The 26,503-nt window shown below is 43.2% G+C and overlaps 6 protein-coding genes across 10 annotated transcripts; 2 read left to right on the forward strand and 4 right to left on the reverse strand.

The window, feature by feature from the left end:
* Positions 1-1,591: 1,591 nt before the first annotated feature.
* LOC4324636 (FBD-associated F-box protein At5g60610) lies at positions 1,592-3,904 on the forward strand. Its single transcript, XM_015766311.3, has 3 exons — positions 1,592-2,488; positions 3,071-3,229; positions 3,337-3,904. The coding sequence occupies exons 1-3, from the start codon at positions 1,637-1,639 to the stop codon at positions 3,658-3,660; spliced, it is 1,335 nt and encodes a 444-aa protein (XP_015621797.1). The 5' UTR covers positions 1,592-1,636; the 3' UTR covers positions 3,661-3,904.
* On the reverse strand, positions 3,792-7,727 carry LOC4324637 (3-hydroxyisobutyryl-CoA hydrolase-like protein 5). Its single transcript, NM_001409029.1, has 15 exons — positions 7,525-7,727; positions 7,344-7,427; positions 7,178-7,246; positions 6,667-6,727; positions 6,452-6,525; positions 6,274-6,357; positions 5,881-5,965; positions 5,595-5,680; positions 5,318-5,439; positions 5,154-5,214; positions 4,780-4,878; positions 4,427-4,528; positions 4,285-4,326; positions 4,100-4,206; positions 3,792-3,993 (listed from the first exon to the last, which is right to left on the reverse strand). Exons 1-15 carry the CDS (start codon positions 7,567-7,569, stop codon positions 3,945-3,947), a joined length of 1,170 nt encoding a protein of 389 aa, NP_001395958.1. The 5' UTR covers positions 7,570-7,727; the 3' UTR covers positions 3,792-3,944.
* A 2,339-nt stretch (positions 7,728-10,066) lies between these two features.
* LOC4327004 (60S ribosomal protein L18a-like) lies at positions 10,067-11,726 on the reverse strand. Its single transcript, NM_001409030.1, has 4 exons — positions 11,596-11,726; positions 11,375-11,490; positions 11,215-11,278; positions 10,067-10,720 (listed from the first exon to the last, which is right to left on the reverse strand). Exons 1-4 carry the CDS (start codon positions 11,608-11,610, stop codon positions 10,379-10,381), a joined length of 537 nt encoding a protein of 178 aa, NP_001395959.1. The 5' UTR covers positions 11,611-11,726; the 3' UTR covers positions 10,067-10,378.
* Positions 11,727-12,274: 548 nt separating this feature from the next.
* LOC4327005 (glucosidase 2 subunit beta-like) lies at positions 12,275-15,031 on the reverse strand. Of its 2 annotated transcripts, none has more exons than XM_066306798.1 (6): positions 14,896-15,031; positions 14,703-14,816; positions 13,952-14,047; positions 13,580-13,798; positions 13,382-13,435; positions 12,275-12,714 (listed from the first exon to the last, which is right to left on the reverse strand). In XM_066306798.1, the coding sequence occupies exons 1-6, from the start codon at positions 15,017-15,019 to the stop codon at positions 12,710-12,712; spliced, it is 612 nt and encodes a 203-aa protein (XP_066162895.1). In that variant the 5' UTR covers positions 15,020-15,031; the 3' UTR covers positions 12,275-12,709. The 2 variants fall into 2 exon arrangements, with proteins under 2 accessions (XP_066162895.1, XP_015626319.1); XM_015770833.3 differs by having other exon boundaries at positions 13,382-13,489.
* A 3,649-nt stretch (positions 15,032-18,680) lies between these two features.
* Positions 18,681-19,742, forward strand: LOC4327006 (pathogenesis-related genes transcriptional activator PTI5). The gene has a single exon (XM_015760037.3). The coding sequence runs from the start codon at positions 18,781-18,783 to the stop codon at positions 19,417-19,419; it is 639 nt and encodes a 212-aa protein (XP_015615523.1). The 5' UTR covers positions 18,681-18,780; the 3' UTR covers positions 19,420-19,742.
* Positions 19,743-19,870: 128 nt separating this feature from the next.
* Positions 19,871-26,501, reverse strand: LOC4327007 (probable lipid-A-disaccharide synthase, mitochondrial). 4 transcript variants are annotated; one of them, XR_010734898.1, is made up of 9 exons: positions 26,121-26,501; positions 24,872-24,971; positions 24,673-24,778; positions 24,371-24,588; positions 23,504-23,582; positions 22,382-22,620; positions 21,680-21,739; positions 21,353-21,579; positions 19,871-21,094 (listed from the first exon to the last, which is right to left on the reverse strand). XR_010734898.1 is itself a non-coding variant. In XM_015760021.3 (8 exons), the coding sequence occupies exons 1-8, from the start codon at positions 26,360-26,362 to the stop codon at positions 20,878-20,880; spliced, it is 1,233 nt and encodes a 410-aa protein (XP_015615507.1). In that variant the 5' UTR covers positions 26,363-26,501; the 3' UTR covers positions 19,871-20,877. The 4 variants fall into 4 exon arrangements, 3 of the variants coding, with proteins under 3 accessions (XP_015615507.1, XP_015615501.1, XP_015615514.1); XM_015760021.3 differs by lacking the exon at positions 21,680-21,739 and having other exon boundaries at positions 22,577-22,620; XM_015760015.3 differs by lacking the exon at positions 21,680-21,739.
* Positions 26,502-26,503: the final 2 nt, after the last annotated feature.

Consider the following 26,503-nt stretch of genomic DNA (forward strand, 5'->3'; position numbering starts at 1 on the left):
ATGGGCCTTGTCACTCCCTGCAGGAATATGTTCTGGAGGTCTCTCAACTTAACAACGAGATTTGTTGAGGTTCCTTAACCACAAAACCAGAAATGTATATCCCTAAACTCACATAAATCATGCACTCAAGATCCTATAGCAGTATATATGGGTGGTTTCGCTGGTATCCTAGTTAAAAAAAAATGTGAGGCCCACATGTCAGCTGCACATCTTTTTTCTTCTCTGTTCTTCACCTTCTCTTCTCTTTTCTCTCTTCTCTCTTCTCTTCTTCAGTGAGGGAGGCCAGCGATGGGCGAGCGCAGATGCGGGCGGCATGTGAGCGCGACAGCGGTCGGCGGGTGGCGAGCAGAGAGGTTTGGGAGGGATGGGGAGTTCGCCGGCCTCCCTCACTGAAGAAGAGAAGAGAGAAGAGAGAAAAGAGAAGAGAAGGAGAAGGAAAATGATTTGTAACTGACATGTGGGCTCCATGTACTTTTTTTAATTTTTTTTCTGACTAGGATGCCATGTCAGCGAAACCATCCATTATACTGTTGTTGGACCTTGAGTGTATGGTTTATGTAAATTTAAAGATACATATTTTTGGTTTTGTGGTTAAGAGATTTCAAAATATCTCGTTAGATCTTCTTCAATGCTTGGAATTAATTAGGACCATTGATCTGCAATGATCTAACGGACAGAAAGAGAAGGTACCTGAAAAAATGTATTAAAAGGGTGAGCCAGGTATGGAAGGTGGGAGGGTAAAATGGTAATTGTTTTTTATTAAATTTTTTTCGGTAAAGGGCAAAAGCGTATTCTTACAAATTCAGAACTTTTGAGAGAAGCAACAAACGTTTCAGCAGGAGGAAGAAAAAAAAACGAGAGGAAGAATTAGAACGCTCGCGTGCGAGAGGAACCTACATGATCTGCTGGTTGTCGCTGTCGTAAAAGGCCGCCGCTTGCCGAGGCCTCACACGCCCGCCGCTCGCTGCCGCCGTACGCGCCTACGAAAGCAGCAGCTGGACACCGTCGCCGCCGCCGACGCACGCGCCCATAGCGCCCACCGGTCGCAGCTGACGTACGCAGCAGTAGGTCGCCGTCACCGCCGACGAGCCCGTCGCGCCAGCCGGTTGCCACCGTCGCACGGGCTGGCTTGGTTGATTAGGGTTAATCTTGAATCAACGGTGCGACGGCTTGGTTGATTGGGTGACGGGTGGGATTTGAGCAATTACTAAGCTACCCTTGTTAATAAAAATTTGTGTTCCTAAATTACCCTTTAAAGATTAACTGTGGATAACAATTCGTTAAGGAGATACCTAGGGTACCTTTCAAAGCACCGTAAAAGATCTCATATCTCGTTGTTCCTCCTGTTAACTCGTATCACCTCCCTCCCTCACTGAACCAATAGGGCTCGTATCACCGGTGGACTCCTGTGGGTCTCACGTGTAGTCAAACTTGCCTTGTGCGTGTAAATAAACACACACACAGAAAGAGAGGAGAAACCAGAAAACCTATCGCGCGTGCGACCGGTTTCCTCTACTTGAGGCCCGACCGGTTCGGAAATCAGAAGCTCCTGACTCTTTTGCCCCCCTCCCCTCCCCTCCCCTCCGGATCCATCCACGAAAATCTCCTCCCCCTCCGATTCCACCGCGCCGCACCGATGGCACGAACCCCACGCAAGCGCCGCCGCCGCCGCGGCGGAGGGGGCCACGACTACCTCTCCGGCCTCCCCGACGACGTCATCCTCGCCATCCTCTCCCGCCTCACGACCCGCCAGGCCGTCACGCTCTCCGCCCTCTCCCGCCGCTTCCGCGTCCTCCCGTCCCAGTTCGGCCGCGTCGACTCCGCGCTCGTCGCCGACCCGGCCCTGCCGCTCCCGTCGCTCCCCGCGCGGCCGTCCTTCATCCGCCGCCTCTCCTTCGCCCCCCAGACCCGCCGGTTCTCCTCCTCCGCGTTCGGCCGCCTCCTCGACGCCGCCGCCGACCGCGGCCTCTCCGAGCTCGCCGTCCGCCTGCCCCGCAGCGCGTTCCTTCCCCAGAACCTCCTCTCCATCCGCTCCCTCACCGTGGTCTCCCTCGACTCCTGCGCGCTCCCGCGATGGTGCCCCGCCGCGTGCCCTGGCCTCCGCACGCTCAAGCTCCACCACGTTGCCATCCCGCAGCGGATGATCAGCGTCATCCTCAAGGCCGCGCCCGTGCTCGAGACGCTGGAGATGGTGTACTGCATGGGATTCGCCGGCAGCTGCAGTATGGAGTCCTCCACGGTGAGGAACCTCCTGTTTAAGTCGGCTCTGGAGCAGCGTGAGGTCACGGTGAAAATGGCGGGTCTGAGGACGATCACGCTGTACACGCGCCCCAAGGTGCAGTCGGTTCGGCTGGATCCTGCACCGGAAATCAGGAAGGCATACCTGCACATCGCCAGGCCGCGCGTCAAACTGCAGTTCAGGATACGGCCGTTCTTGGATGCTGGCACGGGGTTGACCTGCCTCACGCTCAGGGGCATGGCCATCAAGGTGCGCTCTCCCTTGTATATGTTTTGCTTGCATCCTATGGTTAATTAGCTGCTCTGATGTGTTTCACACAAATGTTAGTTTATGTAGTTCTGATGAAATAGGGAACTGTTTGTGATGTGCTTTAAGTTGTGATTAATGTAAAACAGTTCTTAGATTACATCCATAATAGAATGATTTAATGTAGGAGTTATCTAGGCCAAATATTCCTTGGCAATGCTTCGCACTGTCATGAATAATTTGCTTTTCTCTGGACAGGGCCATAGTGAAACCGCTAATCAGGAAATGTGTTGTTCTGTATAACTTTCAGACATTGAGCTTTGTAGTAGGTTAGTAATACTCGTATTCTCCTATTTGCAATGTTGCATTGATGTTTAAGCACTGTTCAAATGACACGGTGTTGATAAAATGCGTTTTTGATAGATATTAACATGAAGCGATAATTTATATGTCAACATTATATGCTTATAGCACAGATAGCTGGAGTGTAAATCACACAACTGAACATCGGAATGTGAATATGGTCTAACACATGTGTAACTCTTGCTCTTTCAGAAGGTCATTTATCTTTGTCTTATTTTGTAGTTGTTGTCATCTGAATATAAAGACACTCCAAACTTGGCTGTACAATTTGAAGACTTGAGAATACTGTCAGTGAGCTTGGATTTCTCAAATGAAAGAGAACTCATCTTCCTTCTGAAGCTGCTTGAGAGTTGCCCCAACCTGCAACAGTTGACTCTTTCGGTATGCAATATCACCCATTCACTCTTGCATTCACATTAGCATCTTTACTATATTGAGTTTCATCAGTAAGTTTACCACTAATTTATCTACCTGCCATTCATGCTTAGGCTGTTGATGCAAAAGACGACACTGCATTGCCAAATTTTGCTGATCATGAGGAGAGGCTTTCAAAGTTATCATGCCTAACTAAGAGTTTGGAGCAGCTCAAGTTTCTTGGATTCAGGCCTCAACGGTACCAGAAGGAACTCTTTATCTTTCTGCTAACTCAAGCAACGAACCTGAAGAAGATGGCGGTGGAGTTCCCGAAAGACCAAGAAGCTGCTGTGAGGAGAATTTTGTCAGTGAGGAAAGCCCCCACTCAGAAGAAAACTACCAAGTACAAACAATACTACTTGGAGTTAGAGTATCCTGTGGAGCCCAACTGCTCATAGGGCTCTCAAGTCGCTACATGACTGGTCTCTCTTGGACATACATTCACTCCCTAGACTTTAACCCTTAGGTTGCAATTCTCTTTACAGAGATCACACGCCGGAAAAGTTCTTATTCATTGGCTTCAGGATGTAACAAAACATTTGAGATGCTTTATTGCTTCGTGCGTTATGTAATTTTCAATTTTTTGTGTTACAATGTTATACAGGGAAGTATGAGAATACATGGGGTTACGAGTACTTAAAACATGCTTGTGAGGATGATGAACATCTATTTCTGCTGCCAATTACTCTGAAGTTCTGCCATAGACTGTGTGCTCAAATTTGCCACTCCATCTGTGCATTGTCCATGTCAAAATTGGAAATAGTGCAGATGATTAGGATACACTGTTGTTTGTGTGAAGGGCAGAGAAAAGAAATGGATTTTGGAGCAATTGTTCACCTGTTGGAATCGTCAGATGGGACTTGGAGCTCCTTTTCTGAACTGAATGGTTCGAAAAGACGGTCGATGTCCTCGTTCTTGACCTCCTCAAGGGTAGCAGGACTCCACTGTATCGCAACAAAAATTAAAAAACAGTATGAAAAATAAAAATTTCTAGACATGTTTAAGAGTGTGTATGAGAGAACCTTAGGGGCATTGTCTTTGTCGATGCTGAGAGCTCTAATTCCCTGCCAAGTTTTAGGTGCAAATATTATGATGAATGACATCTTAGTCTTGCCTGTATCAAGAATCACCGTTACTTATTCATATAGTGGCAAATCACAGTACCTCATAGACATCGCCAGTAACTACAGATCGGAGAGTGTTCATTGTAAGTCGGAATTCCTTCTTCAAACATTCCGGCAGGCTCTGCTTCCGACCTTCTCTGATCTGAAGAATTAAAACAACCATTAATATTAAGAATACATTCTTGCCTTGTGCAAAAAGGAGCTGTAAATGCACCACAATACATAACAAGATGTCAAAAATTAGTACACTGCACAACATATAAATAAATTGTTAACCAAGGAGAAGCGGACAGCTACTATAGCTTTTAAGCATTCACCATACATAAGAAGCACACAAATATTATTAAGACGAGACAAAATCATCAGCATTAGAAACGATGTCAGAGTTTGTACCGATCGAAGAGTCATCTTCAGTGAAGTAGGAGATGATCTTCGCATGCCCTTCAGTACTGTAGCGATCCATTGGTTTCCATCAATGCTCCCTTCTGATTCCTACAAACAACAACAACAACAAAAGACGCTACTTATGATTTGCAGGAAAAAGTTGATTGCCTTGTTATAGGACAGTGAAGACTGGTGGTGATTGGTGAGTGTACTGTGTCTAGTTTTTCCAGAAGCTATTGGTTGACGATGATATATTTTGGGCATAAGATGAATACTGTCCACTTATTGTTGTTTAGATTATTTTGTAGCATGAAACCAAGATGAATATTCTATAGTCTGAGGAACTCAACACTTTTCAAGCAAGTAATTGAAAGAATCCTTACAAAAGCTTTTATGATGTCCTCGATAGTCTCAGCAGAGAAACATTTGTTGATAGTTGGGAGCCTATCGAAGTAAGATTGTCATTCCAGTGTCAATTTATTTCAATAATAGAATAATAAATGCATGCGCAGCAAGTTACATTTGGAAAAGGACATCAGTTCTTAACTTGTTTAAAATACTATCTTCATCAGGTTGAACATCAGTTGAGAACTCTTCAATAGCAGCTCGAACAGCAGACTCATCTCCTGTGTTTAAATTCAGCAGGCATTTTTCAAGTTCTTCCAATTTCTGCCATTCACATTATAATCATTTTTGGTTAGTCCAACCACAGAAAGACAATATATCAACAAACATTTTGATTTGTCGAGCTACATGTAGAACAATCGAGGAAATCATGCACCGGAACCATCGTGAATATGAATGGTAAATGCTGAATGCCTTACTTCAGAAGGAACAAAATGAGTAGCAAGACCGGCAGCAATCATTTCCTTTGCATTCAACCTTGCACCGGTCAAAGCCAGGTACTCCCCTAAGAATTATTCAAAGAGAATAAGCATATTGGCACAAATATCTATGTCAAGTGATACATTACAGAACCATATTGTCCTAAGATATGTTTAATTTGTCACACAAGTCACTATCAGATTTCTCATTACATCTCAAGAGACAATACGCCTGTAGTAAGGTGATGGTTTGACCTCTGAATGGAAAATGCAATTCAGTACTTACCTAAATATCCAGGGAGTCTAGAATGGATATAAGAAAAGCTGCAGTCTGTGTGTAATCCAACACTAGCCTCAGGGGTTGCGAAGACCTAAACACACAAAAAACATCACCGTGAAACTCCCAAGACAGAGTAATCATGATACCAAATGGGTCCGTTTCAAGAATAGGAGTGTTCTCTCCTTTCTATTTTTTTCATACCAAAAACGTGAACTTTTGATGCTATATAACCAATTTTGCCAAAATAATAATACTAGCTGAATTGAAGAGATAGTGACATGTAGAGGGGTGATTTACACTTTTACAGATAAATACAGCAAACCAACAAACAAACATATAACACAATATGGAATAAAAAAAGCCTCCAAAAGAACTGGACTATGGACTAGTGTTGCATACTGTTTTCTCTGTGACAACTGCAAACTTCAGTGGAGCAACCATGGCTGCACCACCACCCATGACAAGTCCATTAACAAGAGCCACCTGCATGAATTGAAATAAAACCATAGAATTTGAGTACAGAATTCGCCCCCAAGTTAGAAAACAGTCCTCCCACAAACATAAAAGAGGGCATCACCGCGGTTTTCTTATACGTGTGGATATGGTAGCAAAGCCAATACATCCTGTAAACAACCTCGAGACAGGAGTCATCTGCAAAGGAGTTCTGTTAATAGGTTTAAATGCCATCAAGTGTGCGCAAATGTGAGTCTTGGGGATGGAAATCAAATTATACAGTAAGGTCATGTGATGTGGTACCACTGCTACACTGAAACATTCATATCATATCCATACCTGATTTTCCTTCATAGAACATCTTTAGATCCCCACCAGCGGAAAATGCACGTCCAGCCCCCTGTTCATCAGCAGACCATACATTCATATGCTTGGGCCAATCGATGGGTATCATACAAAGTCATAACAAAAAGTTTCATTTGTGACATGATACGCCTCATTTCATCGCTGTCTTATTGCCAAACTTATCCATATCAAAACGTTACCTTATGTATCAGTACTAACTACTGAGTAAAGTCCAAATGTTGACCAGGCACACCTTACCGAATCCTTAAACAAGCAACACGTTTCTCTACATAGTTTGTACTACTAGCCAAGTGCTCCATGCATTGCAAGGACTTTGAAGAAACAAACTAGAGTAAGGTAAATGATTTGTTTGAGCTGTCTCCTGGAAACAAATCACGCATGACATCACTAGGCTAAAACCTATCCTTGTCTGAATTATAATTAGTTATGTTCTGCCCTAGAGCTTTATCAATGCAGGGTGCTAAGAGGGCAGCAGTGCGCGCACCTTGAAGATGACCAGCTTGGCATCCTCATCTTTCTCCCAGCTCTCCAAGAACTGGGCGAGGAGATACACCTGCAACCAGAAACCGAGCACGGCCCAGCCAATTACAGCTTCCAGCTGCTGCTTCCGGCATAAGATCGGAAAATGCACGAAGCGAAAGAAATCGCACCACTCTATCGGAGATGACGTTCAGCTGGCGCGGCCGGTTGAGGATCGCCACCCTCGCGCCGCCGGTCTCCTGCCCGAGCACCACCTGCACAAAGAAACGGCGCCGCGCGTTCTCACTCTCACCACACCACATACTACAAGAGAGAAGAAAATGGCCTCGTTCGCGTGGGGCTGATCGGTACCTCGTCGGGATTCGCCTGCTGCTGCTGCTGCTCCGGCTCCGCCATCAGGGAGGGACCCGAATTCCGCGGGAAGGGAGCTCAGCTCGAGTTAGGTGCTCCAAGAGAACGAGTTGGGCGAAGCAGGCGTGGAGGGAAGTTTGGTGAGGGGGAGCCGGTGGAGGGGATGGTGTAGTAGTAGTGGTGGAGCGGTAGGCGGGGTTGGTGCGGGAAGAAAGCGAGGGCGAACGGAAGAAGACCATGGACAGCTGGGTCGATGCAGTTTGACTTCTAATTCACACCTCTTTGAGAATTTATCGGTTTTCACTTCGGGATCATTTTGAATGATGCGTTATCACTTATCAGTGGACTAGTCCTCCCTCCGCCGCCCCATTTCCTTTTAAGTGTGACTTTGATTTTTCGTCTTATTTAAAAAAAACTAAAATATAAGTCACGTATAAATTACTATCCATATTTTATCATTTCATAACAGTAAAAATACTAATTTTAAAAAATTTTCAAATAAAACGGAAAATCAAAGTTGGATACGGATAATCATAGTTGCACTTAAAATGAGACAGAGAGAGTACTCCCTCTGTTTTAGATTATAAGACGTTTTGAGTTTAATCAAAGTCAAACTGATTTAAGTTTAACCAAGTTTGTATAAAAAAATAGTAACATTTTTAACCCCAGACAATTTATTATGAAAATATATTCAATTAATAAATTTATTATAAAAATATATTTAATTATTGATTTGATGAAACTAATTTAGTATTATAAATATTATTATATTTGTCTATAAATTTAGTCAAACTTAAAACAGTTTAACTTTAACTTTAACTAAAATTAAAACGTATTAAAACCTTTTTTTTACTAACAACGTATTAAAACCTTAATCGGAGGGAGTACTAATCTCGGAACTATACAAATCACACACGATTCGAGAACTCAGTTCTTCACTTAACGATTCCAGAACTCAGTTCTTCACTTGGTGAAAATTTTGAATGTACTGGACGATCTGGTACGTACAGTATTACTACGAGACAACACTGCTAGAACACACAGCTATTCTAGCTTCATGCAGTTTCGTCCGTATCGTCTGGTTCAGTTTGTTGTATGAGCATTCGTTATCATGACGATTGACGAGCGACAAAAAACACTTCTAGGTAAGTTGAAAACTTTAAATGAATAGCAGTAGATAATTTGAATGGTTACAATTACTAAATAACAAATCCTGTGTACCACACAGACGGAATTACAAGGGTTGATGTCGAGTCGACCTCACAGACGAAAAGTACTCGTAAGGCAGTGGCCGATGCTGCAGGTGCTCGGCCGCCCAACCAGAGTTCTTCATCCTTCAGTTTAGCTACTTTTTCGGAATAAGAGCTGTTGGTAGAGTTCGTTTAAGAGCTTTACGACTGCATTTACATCAACAATTATCTCGACAAACATATACTCCAAGAAGATAAAATAACCACAAACCAGCAAAGAAACCACGAACCATTCGATCAAAAAACATAAAAGCCTCCCGAGAATCTCAGTCCACGAACCAAACCAACATTTGGGCAGTGCTAAGTGTAAAAAGAATGATGGAAAATATTATATGTTGGCATGGATGCATACCCAAAAAACCAAATAGGTCAATGGAGTTCAAGCAACCAAGCAACTAATGATATAGGCAACAGGGAAAAAAAGGAAACCAAACATGTCTTGGTAACCTCGGCAAAGTTGCCTAACAACTTCACAGGTAGCAAATGCAACTGGGATGAGTTTGTACATAATTGAAATGACCAAAATTTGCATACCGTCTTGCATTAGGAAGAGATATAAAGCCCAAGTAAAAAAAATGATTTATGGAGTCACAGAACATTGAATTAGATTATGAAAACAAAACGAAAGAATGATCAGAACTTAAAAGTACATCGTTATTTTAGCAGCTGATGTTAGCTAAGATGCTCATCCATTAAACCACTAGGTTTATGGAAAGAATAGCACCTAACAGCTAATCAGATATTGGCAACAGGGAAAAAAAGGTAACCAAATTAACTGTTGGTAACCTCGGCAAAGTTGCCTAACAAAACCTCACAATGCGACTAGTAAGAGAACTTAAAAAGTAAAACTACTTTATTTTAGCAGCTGATGTTAGCTAGGATGCTTATCCAATAAACCACTAGGTTTATGGAAAAGAGAGAGCACCCAAGAGTTAATCAGATATTGGCAACAGGGAAAAAAAGGGAACCAAATTAACTGTTGGTAACCTCGGCAAAGTTGCCATCCTAACTACTCAAAAGTTTGAATGTGATGCAAGAAAAACATTTTTATCCAGCATCAATCAATATCCCTATCAGTAAAATGATGCATACCCAATATCAGCCAAAATAGATAGCTAAAGCTTTGTGCGGTTGTGCCAAACAAATAACCAATGAAATATGAAAGCATGAAACAAAAAACAATCATGAAGAATTAACTTGTATTTTTCGTTTTACAGAATTACGTAATAAGCACATAACACCCAATTGATGCAAGTCACTAAGATTAGCATATACAGCAAGAAAATTGAAACACAGTTCAATCAGACTATGATTTTACGGATTATTCAATTGGGCTACCATAAGCAGTGAGCAAAATAGCAACGTTATAATATTTCAGTAAACCAATATCAACGCAAACTGGGAATTGTCAGTATGAGGCATCAGATGATCACAAAGCAAAAGAAAAGGATACCAGGATACGATACGAGAACCTAGAGAGACCGCAGCATGGACCTACCAGAACTTTTCAAAAACAGGCTTCATATGGATAAGATTCATCTTAAGTTCTGAACTACGACTACACCATACTGGCAGATCTTACAGAACATGGAAGGCGACTTGGATCACATAAACAAGTTTGGCCTTGAAGCTTTGAAGGTTGTCTTCAGCTTCCTGGTAGGGGGCCTGACCTTCCTGTACACCAGTGGGAACTTGATATCTGACTTGTGGAACTGCTTAGTGTTGTCACGCTTGCAGAGTTTAAAGTGGACAGTAGCAGTCTTGATGATCTGAATGCAAGGGAATCTGACACGGTGGCGGGAAGCCATCTCAGTGTACATCTGCTCAACGGCACCATTGAGGGTGGTATCACGGTACTCCTTGTACATGTTGTGGTAGCCAGTCCTACTCTGGTAACGCAGCCAGATGCCATAGTTCTTGATAGTTGTTGGGTTCTTCTCAAAAATCTGCAGATAAAACAACAAAAGGAAATATTATCAGGTAAACTATTGAAAAAGCTGATAATAAACTAAGCGTGAACTAACTCAGCCAATTTAAATCATTGTGTATCCACAATCATAATTTATCATAAAATCTCCAAGGGGTAAATGTACAGCAGAAGAATCAGAATAAGTCATAATACAAGTATACACAGTTGTACATCAGGAAAAAAAACGACAATAAGTCTAGCAGTAGGCAATCAAATCTAACACCGAGCATGGAAAAAAAGACATCAGTGAAATAGACTAGCATTCGTGTAAAAATTAGCAATAACATTGTATGGCACATGAAATGACTAGTACATTTCGTTTCACCGATTAAGAACACACTATATAGAGTCAAAAGTGCAGAACTAAGTAGTTCGCTCAACATTGATATTAATACGCCATTATACTCTGCAGAAAGGAAAGCACCGAGATGCACGCATGAGACTAAGGTAAGGTGGGAAAGAATAGATCACCTCGTTGATGGCAAGGATCTGCCCGTTGCTCTTCTTCACCTTCTTCAGCTTGCGGAGGAAGTACCTGCACGCAGACAAAGTAACGTCACTGAACGACATCCAAACACCTAAACCAAGCGCGAAACAATGGCGCATTCGCGAGGGGGATCCGAACCCTCACCAGAACTTGGACTTGGCGCGGACCTCGTTGGTAGCCCAGAGCTTCATGCGGTAGATCTTGGGGTGCTCGTCGGTCGGCGTCGGCAGGCCCCTCCCCACCACCTGGTACTGGTGGAACTGCGCCGCGCAAAAACCAAGAACGAAGCAAACGTCAGATCAGATCTCGCGAGATCAAACCAGCCCTCGAAGTGGAGGGGAGGAAGCGGGAGAGATGGTGCTAACCCTGAAGGCGCCCATCTTCGCCGGAGTTGCCGAGGTCGCTGGGCGGGGAGGCGGCGTGCTACGGTGGTCCGAGATGGCGGCGGCGCGGAAGGTTTTGCGGCGTCCAGGACTTTTATAGGGGAGGCGAGTGTGGAGAGGAGGAGCACGGAGAGAGGTGGTGTAAAACCCTAATCGGCCGGAATGGTTGAATATGGGCTGGACTTTCCATCATGGGCCGAAGCCCATATGTAATAACCCCAAACGGGCCAAATGCAGTCAAACTGATGCGACACTGAGCTTCTTGAGGTTTGTAATGTTAAGATTTTGAAAAATAGCTGTTTGGTAACCCCTTCTATGAATATGGAGAAGCTGAGATCTTGTAAGAATATGGAGAAGCTGAGATTTTAGCTTCTGTCTTATAGTTTATTTTTTGGATTCTTCTAGCTTATAATTTATTTCTGGATTTGGATTCTTCTAGTTTATAATTCATTTTTTGGATTCTACAACCACTTCTTACAATCTGAATAAAAAACTAGACTGTGGTAGGAGTTTCTAATTTTGAGAGAAGTTGCAGCTGCAAAAACTCTCCCACAGGCCCTTAGTATTAGCTTATGGCGAGAACAAGGGAGCAGCAGTTTAGCATGTGCAATTTGAGGAGCCTTGTTGATAAGCCACAATAAAATGAAGAAAGCAACGAAAATTAATTTATGAATAAAATTTTTATATCTATGTTATTAGCTGTTTAAAACTTAAAATCATTGCAGTGCACTTCACAGAATCACAGTTACAGAGAAGTTTAGGAAGGCCTCGCAATAATGCGTCGCCAGCTGATGCCATATTCACGTAGTTTATCCTACATCTCTACATGGATTTCATCATCTCCTGGCCTTGGTCAACCAGCAACTCTGCTGAGGAGACCTAAAATACGGGCAAAAATAACACATAATCGTACTCATACAACGTGATGCCTTTTTTCCTCGACTTGATGTTCCAGACGTCTCGATGAGCAAGCGTGTAAATCCCTTCTTCTATCTCCAGTTTCCCGTCATCCTTGGAGAGTTGGAGACTTCGAGGATTGCAAATGAGTATCATTGTACTCCATATCAATCTTTGGACTTTCTGAGTGACAGCTCACCTATCCTGAAAATAAAACACAAATTCTATGGTGAGTTTATACTGTTTCCGAGAATACTTCATCACAAACTGAAAATAAATTGGGCTATGTGTTCACAGCAGCTTCACATGGTGATAAAGCTACTGATGGTCCTGAAAGGTTAATTTGTAAAACTACACTTTTACCATATACTTATGCGGCAAAGAAATCTGGTCATAGTAGGAATATTACACAAATAACACTATCAATAAATACACACTGATTTTCTTTCTTTTTGAGAAAGAGAGGTGAACCCTCTCCCATTTATGTTATCAGAAACGGACAGGTTAAACACAGAGGGTCATCTCACTGGGTTAAACGCCAAGGAAATAGACATGCCAATAAAATTTCAAAAATCATAAGTTCGTTGGCAAGTAAAGATCTTATGAATTATAGACCAAGTAAATTAGGTTATAGAATATGATGTTTACAAAATGAGCTTATCTAGCTAGTGTAATCATAGTTTTGCCACTGGCCTAAGTGGTCAGGCCCTTCTGTGGCAGGCATTGGTGTGTCGCTATTGTAATCATATTCTTCCATTGAATGGCACTTTGGCAGCGCTCCTGCCCTTTACTTCAAAAAATGATATCTACAGAATTCCTACTAGACAAGACAAAATGATTTAATATGCAGGGGGGGGCGATGTTTTCTTACGTTTCAAAATATAATGTCTCCTCCGTGTTCTGGTACGGCGCCGAGCGAAGCAGACTGCAAATGTACATATAACAAGACCTATCTCAATGACTACAGCCATTTTTAATCCTGCAAACAGGACAATTAAAATCACATTTAACAAAATGCACATCCATTGGAATGGCTACATCTAAGTGGCATGCTGAACAGAGATAATACCTTTTAGCTTTTGGATGAGATCTTCTATATCTAGAGTACGTTTCCTATCATGATGATCATCCTCTGCAACATCCTTTATGTTCATACCAACGCCGTCATCCTTCATAACACCCTTTCTGTTTATACCAACATCATCATCCTTTCTAACATCATTTATGTTCCTACAAGTGTTCGGACAACGGATGCCACTTTCATACTCATCACTTCCATCACAACAATCTATAAGAGCATAACAAAACACAGTAAAAAAAATTTGCTATTGATGAAAGTAAATGGAAGCGGATTTTTTGAAACAGAGAACTTGAACATAGGATAAAAAAAACTGTATTCTCTTGATATTAACATTGTTTTGTGAAAAAAGCAATAGCATACCACATATTTTATCATTCACAACAGACGAGAACAACAAACGAGGGGTGTCTCCAGCATTTCTACAGTAAAACCTGCCATCTGGACAAGCCGAAGTACCTGGATGACACAAATAATGTGAGGGACAGCATTATATTAGTGAACATCTTTTGCATTGGTGCTATTATCAACTACTATGAAGCAACAGATAAACACATAGATGTGGAAGAATTTTCTATGTTAGCATTCAGAACGTCACAAATGAATGCTGTGGCGGTGTGGCCGGTCACTGGCTCACCTCAGCTGTACTCCCTCCGTCCCAAAATAAACCAGCCCGGAGGGAGTGTACACGAACGGCAGGCCACAATACTATCAATAAACTTGATTTAATGTAGCTGGCAGCTAAATATGTTAGTAATCTATGATTTGCATTAGCACGGAGTTGGCGTAAAACACAGCAAAAGCAATCCTCGAAAGCACTGTAAAAATCGCACATTCCTCATGTCCTCTGAAAGATCAAGATCACATCCTTTTTTACTAACAAAATCGCACATTTTTCTCCTTGGTGAATTGGGAAAAAAAGGATTGTACTATCGCAAGTAATAAATCCATAACAAGATAAATATTCCCATCACACCAATTTTAACATCCAACGCAATATTCCATCAGATCTCGTCACACACGCGAAATCGACCAGATCCCCAAGACCCCGAAGTTCGCATTTCGCAGTTAAGGTCGGGCCGAATCGGAAACAGAGATCGAGGCGGTGGGAGACCTGGCTCGTCGGTTCCATCGGAGCAGTCGCAGTACCCGTCGTTGAGGCGGCGCTTCGGGAAGGATCCCGAGCCGTCCCTGCAGGCGATGACCGCCGGCGCGAAGTACGCCTCGTCTGCAGAGGCTATTTGGTCAGGTCGAGTAAGGAAAAGATATGAAGGAGCGAACGCCTAGGTATGCGGCTCTGCCGTCACCTTGAGGAGAAACGCCGACGAGCGGTGGTGCGGCGCCGGCGGCGCCGGCGAGGAGGTGGAGGAGGATGAGAGTGGCGGGAGCGGAGGAGGAGACTTGGCGACGACTTGGTGGTTGGGTCGTCATCTGCCGTTGGATGCGCTCGCAGTCCGCCCGGGTGTGCTGATCTCAAGGAGTTCGGGTCCATCCCGACCGAACCAAACAGTACTCCCTCCATACTCGTAAAGGAAGTCGTTTTGGACAACGACACGGTCTCCAAAACATAACTTTGATTTTTTTTTCTATAAAAATATTTATTGAAAAGTGATATATGTATACTTTTATAAAAGTATTTTTCAAGACAAATCTATTCATATAATTTTTATATTTTCAAACTCAACAACTTGAGGGTTATTCATGATTTATATTCCCAAGATTTGACTTAAACATTGTCCTAAGCGACTTAGTATGGAGTAGTACGTCCGTCAAGTCAACCATACCCACTGAAAAATTAAGGGTGTGTTTGGTTCCTGGTCAAGATTGGATGGGATACGGCGGTCCATATTTTGCTGGATATGGCGGTCTAGTTTTTTGTTTGGTTGTGTGAATATGGCGATCCAATTTTTTGTTTGGTTGTAGGAACAAAGGTGGATCTGGTGATCCAATTTTTTGTTTGGTTGGAGGAAGTACGGTGGATTTGTAGGTGTGGTCACCTCTCACTTGAGATGGTGAATATACCTCATCAAATTAATACATAATACACATTCCATTATAAATACACACTCCATTATAAATACACATTCCATTATAAATACACATAGAAAAAAGAAAAAAGAAAAAAAAAGCAGCGCCAGATCTGGGCTCGCCGACGCCGCTGGCAGCCTCCTCCCACCGGCTTCCTCCCGCCGCCGGCCGCCTCCTCCCACCGCGCAGCTCGCCTCCTCCTGCCGCCGCCCCGAGCTCGTCGCCACTCTCGCCGGCCACCGCGCTCGTCGCCTCTCTCGCCGGCCGCCGAGCTCGTCGCCCCTCTCGCCGGCTGCCGCGCTCGTCGCCTCGCTCGCGTCGTGGTGGTGAGGAGTGACGCGAGTCACGCAACTCGCTTGCTCGGCTCACCCGAGCCTCGAGCGGTTGCATCCGGCCAAATCAGCCGGATCCCTCTATCCAGCATCTGGAGGGAATATTCCCCTCTGGGCCGCCCTATCCCACTCTCGCCCAGCATCCAAACACCCTCCAAAAAGTGGCAGCCATGTCTTATCCGGATATATCCCACCAACCAAACACACCCTAAGGGATTATCACAAGTGAGCTTTAACATATAGAGATGTTAAATACATGAGATAGATACATCCTAATACGAATCTATAAATCCTTTAAATTTTGTGATAAAGAAAGTACACAAAAGACGGAACTCGCAATGAAATGGATGACTACTCCCGCACGAGCATAACTTGTCGGCCGATAGAATCGAATACAAGTCTTCCCTCCCTCACATCCCCCTCTTGCCTCTCCATCCGATCTTAGAAAAATAAAGCATGTGTCACGGAGATGACAACTTATACTTAAGCATACACTGCTACCTCGATGAATCGCTCTTTCCAAAACACCATTGTGCTATACCCTTGCCGAAGATCGTCAACGGTCGCGCAATCTACGTGTTTTTTTTCTTTTTCCTTTTCCCCTTCCCTTTTGTTCTTTTGATCAGGAATCGAACTATCGATGCTCCCAATGTTAATGGTCTAACAGGCCGACAGGGAAGAGCCTATTACCGATTGCGCGCTCCACTGGGTTTGATAGTGCGACACATATATATAACCTTAAATTTAATCTAACGAGTTGCCACGTTCTTGAGAATGCAACGATGCACAAATAACCTTGTTAGATGCATTTATGATGGGTGATTATTAGAGAGAGCCACATCGATCCGGTAATGACAGTCAAATATATCTCCTTCACTCTTAAAAATAAAACACGGGCTATAACATATTCTACTACTATAAATTTGAATAATGGGTTGCACTCTATATTACGACGTTGCTTTTATGAAACGGATGGATCAATAATGCTCCTTTGACCCTTGAGGCCTTGACCGATATCGTCGAGGGAGCGGGTAGCTCAAGTCTGCCCGCTGTGTCTAGAAGTAGTAGCCATTAGAAAACGCTCTTGGCCCTTCGCGAACAACACGAGCTGACGACGACCGCTGTCTCCGTACGTGGCTTTGGAAGGTTCCACTGGCCTGGCCCAATCGATCGCTGCCCCTATCCTCTCGTCGTCGCTTCGGCCACTCTCACTCTCGTTTACGTTTGCGCGCGTACGTAATGCCGCACCGGCACGACGTCGATGGCCTCGATCGGTCACAGAAGATCCAGAATAATTAGCCGATCTGAAAAGGAAGACGTGCCAAATCACGCCACGGCTCTGCAGTGAATTTTCCCAAGTTCTTTCTCTGGTCTTCTCTTTTGGAGTATATGGCCAAGAATTAGTTGTATTGCTTTTCTGCCCAAGAATTCAGACGTGTGTGTACCATATGGCGCTAAAAAGCGTCCACGCAGTCTCCACATCCTGTCAATGCCCCCACGAGAAAGCTATTAAGCGCTACTGAAAAAATAAAGAATGAATCAATGAAATGAAAGAAAAAATAATGGAGGAAAAGAAAGTTAAAAGCTGGAGTAGTAGCGAGACAGCATGAGCCGACTCGAAATCAACTGCTATTAACCCCTCCCATCCCTTGGACCCTTATAAAGGGATCCTCTAACTTAAGAACACCCATAATGGTTATTTATAGTCTCTCTACAAAATATTCATATCAGCATATTTTCTTACTTGAAAGAAATTAAATGAATAGAGAGAGCAAAGCTATATACTAACCTGGAGATAGTCTATATAGAAAAACGAGGCAATAGATTAGAGAGCTATAGATACCCATGTAGACATACTATTGAGATGGTTTACTATTAATCTAGTTTATTGTTGAGATGTACATGTTTTATAGAGAGCACCTTAATTTACCATTGCAGGTGCTCTAACTACTATGTAATTGAACCACTGACATGTGGAACATAACAAAGTGGGACTTATATATCAGTGACTCAATTGCATGCGAAGTTAAGTTAGGCTGTGTTCGATACCCTTGAGTTCCTCGTGTACGCTTTTCAAATTGCTAAACGTTTTTTCAAAAAGTTTTTATACGAAAGTTGCTTAAAAAATCATATTGATCTTTTTTTTAAAAAAAAATACATAATACTTAATTAATCACGCGCTAATGCACCGTTCCATTTTCGTGTGCAGTATATGTGTTCCCAACCCTGAGAGCCAAACACAGCCTTAGAGGAGGATCTTCTTCTATTGGTCACTAGAGTAGGTAACCATACATGCATATCCGTGCATTAATAAACAGAGCGCTATATTACATCTTTGCCTACGTGAGATGCAAGGAATCCAACTGGGATATTACAATTTAGCTACACATGAAAAGCCTAGCTTTGCTCGCCGTGTGCCTCTCCGTACAGAATATCTGCTACTGCTCGCTAGCTGGCTGCTCCAACGGTGGATGGATGGGCCTACCCCGATTGGCCGATTTCATCAGCAAAACTACGTAGAAAAATGGGAGTAATTGGCCAAAGGCCAAAGCATGCATGAACCGAACCACATGATTTGCACCCGAGGAGGTTGCGAAATCACATTTTGCATGACACATGATGGCCCCACTTTAGTTAAAAATAATTAATCCTTCCATTTCCAGAGTTCCAGACTTCCAGTGCTAGCTCTTCCTCGGGTTCAAATAGCGCGACAACATCACGCATCGCCTCCTACCTGACACACCACACTGCAAACCACTCTCTCGGTCTCTCCATCCATCCACCTCTCTCGATCGTCTCATGAGCTAGCGCGCCCCGCGCGTACAGCCCCGCATGTCTCTCTCCTTGGGGTTTAGCGCCGGCGCCGGCGTCGGTGCCGATCGCCTCGCCGCCGCGCCCGCGCTCCAGGCCGCCGGTGCTCTGCCGCCACGCGTGGACGTGTCTCTGTCGCTGGCGCGCGCGGCCAACGGGCAGCCGTCGTCGTACCTCCCGCTCAACGAGAACGACTCGCTGGACATGGTCCTCTTCGACGTCCTCCGCGAGGCCTCCGCGGTGGCGGCGCTGTCGTCGTCGTCGTCGTCGTCGCCGGAGCTGGGCGCGCGGACGACGGCGCCGGTGGTCGCCGGCCACCCCGCCGGGCGCAAGGGTGGCGGCGGCGGAGGCGGAGGCAGGGGAGCGGCGGCGAGGGGCGGCGCCGCTGGCGGGCGGCACTACCGCGGTGTGAGGCGGCGGCCGTGGGGGAAGTACGCCGCGGAGATCCGTGACCCGACGCGGCACGGCGCGCGGCTGTGGCTCGGCACCTTCGGCACGGCCGAGGAGGCCGCCGCGGCGTACGACCGCGCCGCGTTCCGCATGCGGGGCGCCAAGGCGCTGCTCAACTTCCCGCCGGCTGTCGCCGGTGACGGCGCCCGTCGCGGCGCCGCCGCGGCCGCGAAGCAGGTCGGCATGAGCGACGGTGAGTGCGTGATATGAAATGAAGATCAGTTTGACATGTACAGCGCGTAGGATGAGGATCAAAACCCAGGGTTAATTTGCAGTAGGCACTTGGCCTGAGTGTTAGTGTGGTAATGTTCTGCCTTATTGATGGTACAGTGGTACCAAGAGCATGTCATGTAGTTTGTTACTCTGTGCTTAGTGCTCACATTTTTTATGATATCTTTCGTGGTGTGATACCAATTCCGTGAGCAAAGTTTCACTTGAAGGCATCAATCGTGCTTTCCAAGCACGAAGAAAATATTGTAACATGGCGATATGTCCAAGATATCATCAAAGTGCAGCGTTCTAGATTGATGACAGTTTAGCCTGTGTAAAGCCAAGTTCATAAAAAAGGAATACTTTTAAGACCATTTTCATAAACAACCTTTAAAAACCTACATTAAAAAAATGACCTATGTATGAACTCTTGAAAAGAACAGAATCCGAGTGACCGGGTCCAATGCTAATAATCACTTATCACTGTGAAATACTGAAATATTACTGTTTCTTACCGAGATGCCAGGGAAACGAATCCATGCACCGCGACCACACTGGCAATGCCTTGAGATGTTACATCATTAGATTGTTTTACAAATTACAATTACAAGGCCTCCATTGACCAGTCACCATTCTAGATCAACTTACTCCTGAAGTTCACGGATAGCTAGTGGCACCAGATGATTACACAATTTAAGTACACGATGGCTCAAGACTTTTCCCCATGCCATGCTGCAGTTGGCAGGTAAAATCGTTATAAGAAAAGCGTTAGATATTCCCAAGTGGAACACTGGCAATGCCGGCAACTTGTAATTAAAACCGAAGCAACAATTTTCGAAATATTTTCCATGGAAGATTCGCCGTCTCGTGCATGGGCCACCACCTAGATGAGCTCAGCCGTGACGTGATCGCCGGCTACGTGGGAATCTATGCTTTCTCACTGACCGAGGATCCTCTATGGCTAGAGCAGCCATCAAGCAAGCCCAGACCTGATGACGTTACTGTGCATCCGTTCATACTTCATCTCGTAATTTCGATGACCATGAAAGTATCAAAACCATCCGAAAAATCTCTTGTAATTGTTCTCACATATCAACTGCCAACTGTTCACTCCAGGAAATTCTAACCATGGAAGAATCTTGCGCCAAACGCATCATCGCAGAATGATGACCAGGACCCGCACTAAACCCACCAGAACACATGCGTTCCCATCCTCCATAATGATAATACGATGCTGACCTGACTTCATGCGGCACTTCAGAATCAGAAACCAAGAACTGAAAAGCCTTTTTTACCTAAAAACTCGTTTTGCCTCTCCAATTGTGGGCCTAGGGCAGCCAATAGGATCTGCAGAAAGTACACTCTTCATCACGAACAGCAGACGGAGAAGATGAGATTGCACGCAATAGCGACCATCACGGCTGATAAAAATATTTGTCTGCTACTGAGGACATCCACTCAATTCTGGTGCACCGCTTGTTGATGGTTATCTGTATAAAGCACTGTCAATGCTGCAATCGTGCTTGGGGAGTAGATATTTGACGGCAGGCTCGAGTTGTGCAGCTCCTCTTGAAATAGGCCACCTCGTTGCTTGATAGGTTCATAAAGCATCTCCAGTAACTGTTCAGCTGATTCAACTTGGAGCTGACGGGCTTCATCATTACAAATGACCTCACTGGTCAGATCAAAATGGGATGAAATATGATCAGGTCCAAGTGTCGAATACATACATACTATTTCTCAATAATGAAGAATGAACATCATTCAGAAAAAAAGAAGCAATGGAAGCACGTTAAGCAATTGTGTTAACTAACAGGCATGTCAAGGCATATGAATCTATATGAATACTGCTACCTATACCCATATGGATGCTATCCATGGGAGATAACTATGTTCATATCTATGAGTTTTTTCTTTGGGTGGGGGACATTACCTTAGTTTTGCAGCTAGATTTTCCGCTGTGCAAGCCCCAAAAAGGATCTCAGGGACAATTGGAGAGTTTAAAAGAATGTTGGGTAGAGAAATAAAGTCTATCTTTTTCCTCAGATGAATCAAACATTCCGTGATGAAATGAGCCCGGTAAGCTACCACGCAGGGTAGCTTTGCTAACATCAGCTCCATGACAGCTGTTCCTGAAGTGCATAATGCTGCTCTACTAGCCTGCAAGACGAAACAACACTCTTCAGTTTACTCACATGAATTCTGGAAACTGCAAGAAATCGACTGCAGACCTGCGGTATTTAGCACGCAATTACATTACCAATGAAATTTCATGACGAGTACTGGGCTGCTGGCACAAGAAGCCCACCTAGGTTGCTATCTGTCTCACATATTAACTATCAATTACATCATATAAATTTCATGTTTCTCTTTCATTAATAGAAATAACTACTATAAGATATGTTGGCTTGAGGTGTAGCAGATACGTGTTTGAGAAAAAAAAGACGTAACAGATGCACCTTAACAAAAATATGGTACCTCACAAGAAATAAATATGTTTTTCTCTAGAAAACAAAGAACTAGTACTGACACAATCTTTCTTATGTGTATAACTAGTCTAATCATTCATAATAATGCTGAATCTTACTGTGGTTAAGGAATTGTTTCATATACTGCCTGAGTGAAAGGGACAGAATATGTTAAAACAACATGCATGGGACAATCTACTAGCTGCAGTAATCAACAGTGTTCTAGATTAGATAACTTTTTGTCTGCATATTGCAACAAGAAAATGTACTTCAGATACAGACTTAGCAATTCAGGGAACTTTGTCAAATTAACACTGTTCTGGAGCAAGCACAGGGTACAGGTGCAGTGCATGATATGAAACCTTCCGTAAAAAAACAAAAGTCCATGATATAAGCATTGGGGAGATAAGATACTTTGAAACATAACCAAATTTCAAAATAATAGTACCCAAAAATTGAATTGGCACTCGAGAACTAAAATCATGTGAGCTTACATTGAATGCATCATATCTTTCTTTTAGTGTTTCCCCAGTTATCAGTACCACTGGAAATGGCCCTGATCGAACAACATTATCAACATATACCCTCACATCCCGATGAGGAGCAACTGGGATGACCAGTGACAGTTCATTAAATGTATGACTTAGGTGTTGCACAGTTTGCAAGAAGATGGGAAGCATACGGGCTACCTCCTGCATCCTGCTTCCAGGCAGTATGGTTATGATTGTGGAATCTAGCAAAAGTGGATTTTCTCATTAGAAAACAAGCACATATAAATAACACAGAGTAAAAATGCAAATAAGATTAAGCCTATGAAAAAAAAATTGATGCAGCTTCATAGAGGAGAACTAACTAGCTATTGATGCACAAGATAACATGTAATTTGGAGCAGTATATCCAGATATGATTTCAGTGAATGCCTAGATGCACAAGATAACATGATAAATGCAAGGATCCAGGTCCAGGCATAGTCCTGCAGATTTGCAGTGTATAAAAAGAAAACAATATGTGCTCAGTTATACATGTAGCTTTCAGGTTTAACTATATGTTTTACCAGAGTTGCATGTGAAAATTATGATAAATGCAATTCACAAGAAAGTTGAAATATCTGTGTAATATATGCTTTGCATTTCCCGTAAAAAAAATGCTTTGCATCTCATTATTGAAAGCTGATCTGATTGTAGCACCATATTATGAGTAAGCTACTTAGAACTTGCTACAAAAAATAGATTACTTTGCAACGACTACTCTAACAGCACCGAATTATATAGGAATTATTAAACCTTGATGCAGCAGCCATGAGTTTTCACTTATACAATACTACATTACCCAGAAAGATAGTATAGTAGCACTTGACAAGTGATGGTGTGCAAGTGTGCCCAAAATTAAATGGCAGTTGCAACTGCCGAATAGTTTGCAGATTTGAAGTTGCACTGTTAACAGATAACATGTAACTGTGATGCTGTCTGTCTCCTCGGCTAAGTTCATAGAAATGGATAAACCACATAACAGATATATAATTCATAGAACTGATAAATACAAGCAGAAAACAAAAAACAAAACATAAGCATTACCACTAAAAGAAGCACACCCAAATAATTACACATACAATCTACCTGGGGAAATTTCATGCTCCTGTCGAAAATCTTCACCACTTCGTTGATGCATGGAATTGACAGAAGATAGTTCCTTCTCCTATATTATTTTGGCAAGCATAAAGAATATGTAAGTCAAGTCAGTGGATTAGCACTAGCAATTTATATACATGCCATGAGCATCTCCAGATTACCAGATCAAAATGCTTAGTTTATAAATGAAAATGTGAAATATTTCATCTACAATACAAGACAACCATTACTAGTTATTCCATCCATGTCATCAGTTTTCGAAACAAAGTAGAAAGACAATAGTATCCAGATCAAAATGCTTAGTTGATAAAAGATCACGTGAAATATTTAAATCACCTGCGATAAGACAGCCATTACTAGTTATTCCATCCGTGCCAACATTTTTCCTAACAGAGTAGAAAGACAATAGTACATCCTTCGCACAATCATCTTCATCTCATTCCCATGAAGACACTAGATGCTTGTGCACATATCTTAACAACTGAACTAGAAAAGAAGCTACTAGTAGCTATACATCAATGAGAATGATCACTTTATAAAATGAATAAATGACAAAACCTTACCTTTATTCTCTTATACTGCTGCTATGCATCGGCAGTAGTAATTTAATAGCTACTGGTTATAGAGAGAAACATTCTGGTACATTAAATTGCCATTCTATGTAGTAGATGGTGCATTCATTGTGTAGTGCAAAGCATTTATGCAAAGAAATCTTAACGAGATAACTGGATAGAGAAGACACTTAAGAAAGTGCAGTAAAACTGTTGAGAGATTTGGACAGCAATGTCTTAAAATTCAACAAAAATATATTAGGCTGATGGCACTGATGTTGAAACAAAGCACGTAAGTCCATACCATATTCAAGCCAATAGCATCATCCAATAATGGATGGCCCACATATGTAGCAGGCAACCCATTTAATCTGCAAATTTCTTCCTCAAATGGAAGGATACACAACAAATGGTCCACAAAATTATGCAACTTTGCAAGCCTTCTTTCACCATCTTTCCAGGCCCAGAATGATGGTGCAACATAGTGGACATGTAGAGGACGGGCAACTTGATTGTATCTACCTAGACAACAGAAAGTGTTTATCATATTTGCTCACGAGAAATTAGGAATGGTATTGTAAAAAATGCTTATGCTAATAGACTTACATTTCAATTGCTTCAGGAGGCGAAAAGAGAACCCCTTTGAATCAACAGTAACTACAGCATGAGGCTGAAACAATACAGCAGCATCTGCAGTATCCTCAATCTTCCTCTGTAAAACCAAAATGAGCATAATTAAAATACAAGTCCAGAGAACATGAACAAAAAGCAAAGCATGAGAGTATGAGACAGAACAACATTGCACCTTGATATTATATATGTGTGGCAGCAGTTCCCACAATCCCATTATGGAAATTTCCTCCATGGGAAAAAGTGACTGCAAGCCTTTATTGCGCATTAATTCCCTACATCAAAGAAAAGAGTCCATAGCTCCATTTAAGAGGTAAGAAACTCAAGGATCAGAGTTGAAGTAAAGCCATGGGATCCAACTTGAAATTGAGTCTGGATTGAGCTCCATTTAAGAGGCAAGAAACTCAAGGATCATACTTGCAGTAAAACCATGGAATCCAACTTGAAATTGGGTTTGGATTAACTCAGATAGATGGAGAAGTGAAATGATGCAATGATGCTGAATTAATTATTACATGGGAATGTTGACCACACAAAAAGTTAACTTTCTTCATAATTAAACAGATGGATACACACTGTTATGGGCAAGGTGTAATTGCATTAAACACCACCAGAAGGATAGCCGGGCGGCATCGGCTGCTAGGGATGAGAAGCGGAATGTAGGATGAGTTGATGAACTAGGGGGAATATTATAGATTGATCTTTGTTGCTTAGATCCAAGAGACTTGCCGAATACCCTTATATAGGTCAGCATCTAACAATCCAATCCCCTAACTCTGGAATTCCATTTTGCTCCCAATTTTCTTTCTTTTCTCTTCATCTTTTCCAATCTTATATGCCAAGCATTGAGGATTGCTTAGAATAAAAATTTACTGTTTCTTCAATGTGCTACAACCTAATAAACCTACTACAAGAGAGAAGAGCATCACATACTATTGTAACAAGAATTACAATGAAAAATCTGTTGCTTGTCTCTCCACTAAATGCTAGACACCTTGCTCAAGTCTCAAGGTATTGGCTGAAACTCTGTCTTGCTCTCCATATGCAAATTTGAGCATTTCAAGTGTGCATCGATGAATCTAGCTCTACGTACAATACAATTAGAATTTAATTTCCAACAACATTCAGAAAAAAACTTTAAGTAAGCGGTTCCAAAATAAGTCTTTCTTTGACTGTGTGAGCATGCCAAGCATAGCAACAATGGAAGTTTTGTTTATGTTCATGTGAAACGAAACAATCTATAAGCACGCAATGGACCTATGAAAATTGACATGAAAAATCAAATCAAACAAAAAGTTGGACAAATGCTGGTCCGATTTAAGAGCAACCTAAAATAATGTACAAACTCAAGTTATAATGCCCTAGTACATCGATTCCACAGAAGTACTGAAACGAAAATGGGGGGAAAGGGAGGGATACCAGACCCGCCAACACCAGCAAAACGGACGGGGACCGGTGAGAGCGCCCTGAGAGACGCCATGAGGCGCGAGGCGAGCGAGTCGCCTGAGACCTCACCGGCGACCACGAAAACTCGGAGCTCGCCGTCCCGGGCAGCGGCATCCACCACCCTCCCATAGGAGAAGGCGCGTGTGCGCGCCCCGGTCGCTGCGCCGCCGCCCAGCAGCCCTCGCAGGCGCGAGGCGGCCGCGATCCTTAACGATAGCATCGGCCGCCACAACTATGGTGTTGGACAGGAGAGAGTCGACGCCGGCCGCCTGCGCCCGTCGGGAAGTGGAACGCCCCAGCGGCGGAGGCGGCCGGCTCGACGGGAGAGAGATTGGGCCGAAAGAAGCCCAGGACAAACTAC

Source organism: Oryza sativa, chromosome 1 (assembly GCF_034140825.1).
Source record: "Oryza sativa Japonica Group chromosome 1, ASM3414082v1".
Classification (NCBI taxonomy): Eukaryota; Viridiplantae; Streptophyta; class Magnoliopsida; order Poales; family Poaceae; genus Oryza; species Oryza sativa.